The 9787-nt window shown below is 38.0% G+C and overlaps 1 protein-coding gene across 1 annotated transcript; it reads right to left on the bottom strand.

Moving 5' to 3' along the window:
- Positions 1-1292: 1292 nt before the first annotated feature.
- LOC117410769 (cytochrome c oxidase subunit 7A2, mitochondrial-like) lies at positions 1293-9490 on the bottom strand. The gene is made up of 4 exons (XM_034017560.3): positions 9338-9490; positions 8467-8556; positions 7454-7538; positions 1293-1525 (listed from the first exon to the last, which is right to left on the bottom strand). Exons 1-4 carry the CDS (start codon positions 9353-9355, stop codon positions 1470-1472), a joined length of 249 nt encoding a protein of 82 aa, XP_033873451.1. The 5' UTR covers positions 9356-9490; the 3' UTR covers positions 1293-1469.
- Between the last annotated feature and the right edge of the window lie 297 nt (positions 9491-9787).

Raw genomic sequence — 9787 nt, 5'->3', positions numbered from 1 at the left:
TCAAAGCAGCGTCTACAGATGTGTTCTCTCAAAAACAGGAAGAGAGACAATACTGTCTGTTCTGAGTGTTAATCCAGCACCAAACTATGGTTTCAGTCTGAAAGGAGAAAATTAGAAATATTTTCTACATCCAAACAGCACGTAAGACATGGACAATGTTGAGGTTAAGTTATATAATATTTTATGACATGTCATTTCTGAAATCATTCTCAGTACATCCATCTTCTAAAACAATTGCTGTATTCCATTCCCTGCCATTAGTGACAAGTAAAATCTTTACATAACTTCAGTAATGAAGTTGAAGATAGTTATCTTTAACAGGTTAGTCGCAGACACAAGTATTGGCACGCTACACTTAACATAAGAATTCAAGAAAACATGTTAAATACAAGCATTTAGTGAACATTAGCCACTAACTAATGACAAAGACCAAAATAAACAATATCTGGTAGTTAAACAAATAAGATTTATTAAAAATAAAAGAAAAACACTTAAACAATTTCAAATATCTGTTCATGACAAAAGTACTGGCACCTTTACACTAAAAGTCTGTACAAATTTGACAGAACTCATTTAAAAATAAATTAAATTGATTGAAAAAACATTACACATTAATTAAGCTGCATTATAAAGTCAGTAGCCAGAAAGAGGTTATTTTTAACATTTGTTGAAGAACATTTTGGCAACACAGTAGATGGTCAAGACAAAGGAGTTGGATTCACGTTTGATAAAAGCACTCTTAGCAAACTACAACAAATAGCTAAAGAACAGCATCAAATAAATATGGAATGCCAAAATCCACAAATCAGAGCAATAATCAAGAAGTACCACAGAACAAATTCAGCTGAAACGCTTGAAAAGAAGTGGACATCCAAAGAAAATTACAGGTACAGCAGGTAAATGTCTGAAAGCTGCAGTAAGTGCCAAAGGAAGACACACAAAATACTAAAGCTGGGGGGCCAATACCTTTGTGGGTTTTTTTTTTTTTTTTTTTTTTTTTTTTTTAATAAATATTATTTGTTAAAATACTAGAAATTGTGCATTTTGCTTGCAATGCTTGTCCTTAACCTGCTACCTTGAATGACGGTATAATAAGCGTAGGGTGCCAGTACTTTTGTCTACGACTGTATCATTGTACCAATGTCTTTACTGTGTGCTTGGAAAACAGACACTAACTTGCTAGCATAACTGCAAGTCATTACATCCTCTACAGCATTTACTGTTTCAGAATTTAAACCAATGTGTTCATGTAGAATTCTTAAACTAAATACAAAAAATTCAGACCACACAAGTAGAGCAAAATGCATTTATTGTCTGCAGTTTATACAGTACATTTCATAAATATTGATCCCATTAAATGTGAACACAGATTGTTATGACAAGGACAAGTAAGCTCCCTGAAGTTTAACATGACATTTTAAACTAATGGACCAAGAAACCTCTTAGAAGGAACATAAGTGAAACTGGAATCACTTCTTCTTAGGCAATGCAGCACTGCCCAGTTCATACACTACATATCCTGTTCCTGCAATGAGAACCAAGAGAGAGAAAATACATTAACCATACAAACACTTCCTGGGCACTTGCTCTTATGTGGACACAGTGCATGAGAAATATTGTTTCCATGGAAACAGAGATAAATATCATGCATTACTCAATTTTCCATACTGTAGATGTAAAGATTGGACTACACTACAGTTGTAATCCCTTATTTGTCAGGGATTATGAAATCTAAGTAATATTCAGTTACTAAAGAAGTATTGATTGTCTAATTATATATATATATATATATATATATATATATATATATATTATATAACAATTTACCGAAAGGGAAAAAATTAATTGCAGTAATACTGAGCACAAAATAAACAATATACATGCTTAAACATCATGCCAACATTTGATTAGTTTAAAATAAACAAAGTATCAAAACAAATTATGGAAATAACAAATGATTTCCAGGACGACTGGGGGTGGAGATTATAGTACCCATTTTTCCTCTCTCAGAACCAGCACTCACATATCCGACCCTGTAAAATCTTGACTTCAGCGACGGTTAAACGAGTGCAACGATTATTTTAGTTCGGCCCGTTCCAACCCTTCTAGGTTTTTTCAGGGAAAACAAAAAAGACACAATGTCAAAAATACATAGCTGAAAGGACTGTGTTTTAAAATAAGTAGGCTTCCATTTAGATGTACTGTAGTTGGTTTTGTTGGCACAGTACTATATTTTCAACAGAAGAAGTATTTTAATTCAGAACTATACGATTCTGAAAATATCACTAGCCAAAAGAGAGGACACGTGGACCAGTCCTGCGCGGGTCCGACTTTTTACGGCCCACACCTGCTACTACAGGACTCGACCCGAACCCGCAACAACACCGTCTTCTTACTTGCGACCCAACCTGCTTTAATAAGACGTGCAGTCCAACCCGAACCCGCAAGTGTTTGTCCTTTACCTACTGCCTGTGCCAACTGACTCTCACATTAACACACAGATATCTCTACCATTCTCCACAGATACAGTGTGGTAGTTTTCTCTAGCGGTCTGGATACATTTTAATATTAACTATCTCTACTTACTTTACTACTTTACACATGTTCATTACTTTCCACACTTCTGATTTACCTCTCAGACTATTATCCACTACATGATATAAACCCTGCACAGACATTTTTAATATCACCAAGCAGACGTGATAAAAAGATCTTGCAACGTTTCAAACAAGCAAGAACAACACTGCTTAGTCAGCTGACTCCTCCCTAATCGCCTCCTGCTTCAGTGCTGGAAATACCGGTACATTTACCTTCTAATACAGTATTTGAGAAAGGGTTACAGAAGAGTACGCTGAAAGGACAGAAAATGTTTTTGGTGATTCAAATTCAGACACGAAAAATGACATTTTTTTTGACCCACACCCGAACAGCAAGCCACGAAAAAGTTCACATTCCGACTTGAACCTGACACGCTTTTGCAGGTCACCCGCGGGTACCCGACCTGATGCAGGACTCCAACATGGACTGTAATACAGTACACACTGTAGCGGGGAGGGGGGGGGGGGCAGCTGATTTAAAAGACAATGTGAGAATGGACCAGATTATGGATTGGGGAAGGGGATGGGAGTACTCTAAATAATGTGTGTTTGTAAACTGTTATTCTTGTTCAGATCTGTTAGCATTCTCTGTGGGTCAATTACAGCTGCGTACAAAGCTGTGGACTGGCATTTGTTTAGGTGTCGCCCACATTAAAAGGTGTAAATCACAAGCAGCGACAACAGGTGGGTATTATTTGGGCAGACTGTACTCGCCCAGCATATGAAGGGCTCTCGCAGTGGCTCCACATCATGAAAGCTGGTGTAGACAGTCTGAAAAAGAGATGAGGGACCAGACGACAGGAGAATTGAGAGAGTTGACAGAAGAGGTTGAGTGTGCGAGTGAGAGGAGAGGATTGACAGCCATTGTTCACTAAAAGCTAAAAAAATAATAATAAATACAGCGGTTTCCTACTGCTTTGAACCGCAACTGTTGTCTGTCTCATTATATCCTGGAAACCCCGCAGCTCAGCGCTACAATACTTTTAAATCGGTACGTATTGTAGCAGTCTTTTCAAATAACGAAGACAGAACAACTAAAACAGAGGCCAGAGAACCATTGGCAAAATCAGACCACAACATGGTCTCATTTGAAGTGATTTTTAAAACCCAACAAGTAATGACTAAAGCTAAGGTTTACAATTTTAGAAAAGCAAACTATGACGGTATGAAACAGAGACTAACAGAAGTAGATTGGAGTAAAATAGAGAAAACATCCACAGAAAAAGGATGGCTGTTTTTTAAAAATGTAGTACTAGAGGCGCAAAACAATTACATTCCAAAAGTAGACAAATCTAAAACTCAAAACAAAATGGGCAAAATAGTTTAATAGATCAATTTTAAAAAAGTGTTAAAGGGACTAGGAGCTCTTGAAATAAACAAATCCCCTAGGCCGGATGAGATCCTCCCAATAGTAATCAACGAAATGAAAGAAGTTATTTACAAACCAAGATCATGCAACAGTCTCTTTACACAGGGGTTGTACCGACAGACTGGAGAATTGCAAACGTAATACCGATCCACAAAAAGGGCGACAAAACCGAAGCAGGTAACTACAGACCAATAAGCCTGACTTCTATTATATGTAAACTTATGGAAACTATAATAAGATCCAAAATGGAAAATTACTTATATAGTAACAGTATCCTGGGAGACAGTCAGCATGGTTTCAGGAAAGGGAGATCGTGTCCAACTAACCTGATTGATTTTTTTGAGGATGCAACATTGACAATGGATGATTGCAAAGCATCTGACATGGTTTATTTAGATTTCCAGAAAGCTTCTGACAAAGTCCTGCATAAAAGATTAATTCTCAAACTGAACGCAGTAGGGATTCAAGGAAATGCATGCACATGGATTAGGGAGTGGTTAACATGTAGAAAACAGAAAGTACTGATTAGAGGAGAAACCTCTAAATGGTGTGAGGTAACCAGTGGTGTACCACAGGGATCAGTATTAGGTCCTCTGCTATCTACATTAATGATTTAGATTCTGGTAACGTAAGCAAACTTGTTAAATTTGCAGACGACACAAAAATAGGAGGAGTGGCAAACACTGTTGCAGCAGCAAAGGTCATTCAAAATGATCTAGACAGCATTCAGAATTGAGCAGACACATGGGAAATTAAAATTGAATAGAGAAAAGTGCAAGGTACTGCACGCAGGCAATAAAAATGTGCATTATAAATATCAAGGGAGATACTGAAATTGACGAGACCTAGGAGAAAAGACCTAGGAGTTTATGTTGACTCAGAAATGTCTTCATCTAGACAATGTGGGGAAGCTATAAAAAAGGCCAACAAGATGCTCAGATATATTGTGAAAAATGTTGAATTTAAATCAAGGGAAGTAATGTTAAAACTTTACAACGCATTAGTAAGACCTCATCTAGAATATTGTGTTCAGTTCTGGTCACCTTGTTACAAAAAGGATATTGCTGCTCTAGAAAGAGTGCAAAGAAGAGCAACCAGAATTATCCCGGGTTTAAAAAGCATGAAGTATGCAGACAGGCTAAAAGAATTGAATCAATTCAGTCTTGAACAAAGAAGACGACGCGGTGATCTGATTCAAGCAATCAAAATTCTAAAAGGTATCGACAATGTCGACCCAGGGGATTTTTTTGACCTGAAAAAAGAAACAAGGACCAGGGGTCATAAATGGAGATTAGATAAAGGGGCATTCAGAACAGAAAATAGGAGGCACTTTTACACAGAGAATTGTGAGGGTCTGGAACCAACTCCCCAGTAATGTTGTTGAAGCTGACACCCTGGGATCCTTCAAGAAGCTGCTTGATGAGATTCTGGGATCAATAAGCTACTAACAACCAAATGAGCAAAATGGACCGAATGGCCTCCTCTCATTTGTAAACTTTCTTATGTTCTTATATAAAATTCCCCATTAACGACCCAACAGCAAAATTAAACCAAAATGTTACCCATGGACAGAACTGCAGAAAACGTAAAAGGCAAATGCAATTAAGCAAAAGATTTTAAAAAATACCAGTTTCCAGTATAAAAAGTCAGTATTCAAAATTGCAGAATATAGTGCTGATAAGGCCATAATGTCACAGTTCACTTGCAAATGAAAATGCACAAAAGTAACTGAAGATCACAGATTTAAAAAAAAAAAAAGCATCACAGTATCTAAAACTGTTTAATGATTAACTTTTTTACATTACCGTAGCTTGTCTCGTTTGATTGGTTTTTGCTGCATTTTCGTCATGTGAAATTGGAGGAAGCGCTGTGTAACTGCACAATAAAGACTGATTTGGCATGCGATAAAAAAAAAAACCGCAGGCTGTGACAGATGAAAAAAAAAGTACACTGTAACACTGAAGAGATGGGCTTTGTATCAGAACACTGGTGACGGAGTGGGAAATCGTGTGTGACGGGTAAGTGCATTCATTTGTCATATTATAATGGGAATTGATTTTATTCTTAATACAAGGGTGATAAAAACGCAACTGACATGTATCTGGGCAACTGATATCAGAGTGCCGACTGTATATACAAGTTGTAACTGTTAGAAAATAAACAATAACATCTCCACTCTGGCACATCTCCACTCTGGCACGCACTTGCCGATTCTTCCTGAGCAACATCCGAAGAATCCGACCCTTCCTCACCAACTATGCTACCCAGCTCCTGGTCCAGGCCCTGGTACTCTCCCGCCTAGACTACTGCAACTCCCTCCTGGCTGGCCTCCCTGCGTCCGCCACCCGTCCGCTCCAGCTCATCCAGAACTCTGCTGCCCGCCTGGTGTTCTCTCTGCCTCGCTTCGCCCACGCTACTCCACTACTCCGCTCGCTCCACTGGCTCCCGATAACCACTCGCATCCAGTTCAAGACTCTTGTACTAGCCTACAGATGCCTTGACCAGACTGCACCCAGCTACCTCCAGACCCTCATCTCTCCCTACACCCCCACTCGACCTCTCCGCTCCGCCTGCACTAGAAGACTAGCTCTACCTCCACTACGCTCCCCTGCCTCCAGAGCCCGCTCCTTCTCCACCCTTGCTCCGCAGTGGTGGAATGACCTTCCTACAGATGTCAGGACTGCCCAGTCCCTGACCACATTCCGGCGCCTCCTTAAGACTCACCTCTTCAAACAGCACCTGTAGAACTCCTCTGTTTGTATCCTGGGACACTTCATGTAAATGTGCTTTATTTTGCTCTTATCTGCCCCCTATTTTACTGCATTTAATCCTGTACTTCAGAATACCCTAATCTGCCAAGTGTTTAACCTGTAGTACTTTGTATTTAATCATATCCTGATGTAACTATCACTATTTAATCATATCCTGATGTCACTATCACTATTATCTGCTGTATTATTGAATTGTGGTTTGTCACACTTGTACTTTGCTTGAACAAAAGTTATTGTATTTCTTGCTCTTATTGTATTACTTGTATTGTAACACTTGAAATGTATTTGCTTACGATTGTAAGTCGCCCTGGATAAGGGCGTCTGCTAAGAAATCAATAATAATAATAATAATAATAATAATAATAATAATAAACAGATGTATTCATTTCAAAGCACTACAATATTTTCACTACAAAAATATATTTTGAATAGCCTTGTGCAACTACATCTGCATATCGGAGCTGCAAATTTAAAATATGGCTAGGGAAGAAAGATCTCAATGTTCGTTTCTTCATATCTGCTGTGTGCCAATTACATCAAAACACAGGACACAGAACTGTTCCAGACATTTCTGTCAAATGAAATCCTTAAACCCAGATGTTTCACTATTAGGCACAGTATGTTACTGCACCGTTTAAATCTCATGTGCCAAAAAAAAATATGGAACATATTTTGCTGGTATAACAACCCAAAACTTAAATTTCTGTTTTCCTTACCCAAAACGGTAAGAGCCATTGTAAACCTGTAGAGGACAGCATCGCCAACACCTCCCTTTAAGTGAACCGGGATCCCATTGTCCTCCTGCAACAAAGGATGTTCAGTAACAACTTGCTAACCATTCTCTCACTTCTATTGTGTATTCATTTTCAATGATGTATATACATTCCAAGCAAAAGCAAATACATATCAGGGAATAGAATAAACTTTAAGAAATCGAACAAATCTATTTCAACTATTGGTATGTCTAAAATTCTGGTAAAAAAGCAAAAGTAAACAACCAACACAAACCAAAAAGGTGACCAATCTGCTGTCTGTTGCCATTTTTGTAGCATTTATATTTGCTTGCTATTTGTGCTCTTCTCAAAGTACTGTGACAGCTTTATACAAACATGTTGGTTGCTGGACTTTGCTTCACTTAACTTGCTAGTAATAAGTTTCCTAAAAGTATTTTTTGTCACTGCCTGGTAAGCACTAGTGTACCATAAACAGAAATTGCTTCTGGTTTAAAATTGGTTTTAACTGAATGACAACAACTTGACAATAGTTATTTGTTTTACTACTCAGGAGACTTTGTACTGTGTGTCACAAGCATATTTGTGAAGAATTAAAAGGAGGGAAATGAACAAGATAAGGTACAGATTATCCTTAATGTGTGTTTGCGCTGTACAGTTTAGTAGTGAAATTGTGCAACATAAGCTCTCTAGTGCTTATACTACACCACAAAACAGGAACAGACAGACACATTGTATCCGCTGGTTCAGATGTACTCTGTCATCAGTTCCAGTAACAGGTTAAAATTATCACAAAATCAAATCAGTATACGGGGCATTAAATTGTGCTAGACTCTAAAGGAGTTCAGCCCTCGCTGAATACATGAACCATTGTTGGAATCTGTGGATCCATGCAGTGTATCCACAGATCTTGGCCCGACACGGTGGTCAGTTAGGGTAGGTCCTCTTTGTGGCAGGGCAGGATGTTCCTCCACTACGCACTGTACTTCACTCCTTACCTGGAACATTTTCTGCTTCTCCGGCACCTTGTTCTGAACTTGCCTGCGGGCAGTGCTACTCAGAGTCCTCTGAGATATCTGCCGCAGCGCCTGGAAAGAGCACAACATTCTTTCAAACCTCTATTCATTTTCTTTAAAATATATGCCAGATTAAGTGACAGGATTTAAAATGCCATGCAATTTCAATTTCTACAGAATCTCACAGAAGACCTAAACACCAGGACGAGACTGAGAAGAGTCTGTGGCTTTGTGACACTTACCTACCTACCAAGCTTCAACTATATTGGTCCTTCACACAATATTTTAGCACGCATAATACATCTAATTTAATTTTCTCAAATGTGTTTTTAACTCTCCTACTGACGCTTTTCATTTATTGGTACAGTATTAGGGCGTGTCTCTTTTGCTTTCGACACCGCTTACTGCATTTATGCCTCCCACTGCTACCAACAAATGTGTCAATTTATTTTAAACCACTGCTAGATCTAGGCAATTCGAATTATAATGTATTATATTCAAGTTACTATTAGTACTTTATAATGGTCGCCTACACTTATTCACGTTTATTGGCGTTTATTATTTAGAGACCTTGAAACTGTAAAGGCTCTTGCTAAACTCAGAATCGTATAAATGAATGCCTTAATTATATTTGACCATATGTAATACCTTTCTCCATATGTTAATACATTTCTCGCTGAAAAAGTTTGACCGCTAGCACACAAGCTGACTACTTAAGAAATTACTCATCATTTGAAAGAAAATAAAAGATACAACCGGAAATACGAATCAAAAACGTTTATTTATTTGTACCCAGAATTTAAACAAACAAATGATATATTATGTAAAACATTAGAAAATATAATTAATTTACCAAAAGGTTTCTCATCATCTTCCTGGTTTCGATGCTTCCTCCACAGCACTAGCAACACAAGGACACTGTGAAGATCGAAAAAGGTTACTCTCCTCCAGTATCCCAACCACCACTGCGCCCGGTATCGTTCCTCCACTATCCCGTCAAACCTCGCGGCACACTACTCCGCCAGAATCCCATCATGCATTTAATTACAAAATACGCGGATAGATTTTGTCTATGGTTAACTACCATAAAGTGTTTTGTTTTTTTTTGCATATTCTTTTGTTATTTTTATCACAACTCTAAGGTCACGCCGATTGTTAAAGATCACTCATTTTAGGGGACTTACTGGCTTACATTTTAAGCATTCTCACCTAAACTTTAAATGCAATATTTTTCCAAATCTCAACCAAAAGTAAAAGGACACCAGCAATACTAAAGCAGTGTCATGAACGAATCATTTAAATG

Source organism: Acipenser ruthenus, chromosome 6 (genome assembly GCF_902713425.1).
Source record: "Acipenser ruthenus chromosome 6, fAciRut3.2 maternal haplotype, whole genome shotgun sequence".
Lineage (NCBI taxonomy): Eukaryota > Metazoa > Chordata > Actinopteri > Acipenseriformes > Acipenseridae > Acipenser > Acipenser ruthenus.
Note: the sequence above shows the minus strand (reverse complement) of the source record. Positions and strands in the feature narration are given on the sequence as shown.

What these genes read in the sequence shown, in the direction of transcription:
- LOC117410769 (XM_034017560.3), bottom strand. An exon ending in AGAAGCAGAAAATGTTCCAG is followed by an intron (nt 7,539 to 8,466) that starts GTAAGGAGTGAA and finishes CCTTTGTTGCAG; the next exon opens with GAGGACAATGGGATCCCGGT. An exon ending in AATGGCTCTTACCGTTTTGG is followed by an intron (nt 1,526 to 7,453) that starts GTAAGGAAAACA and finishes TTCTCATTGCAG; the next exon opens with GAACAGGATATGTAGTGTAT.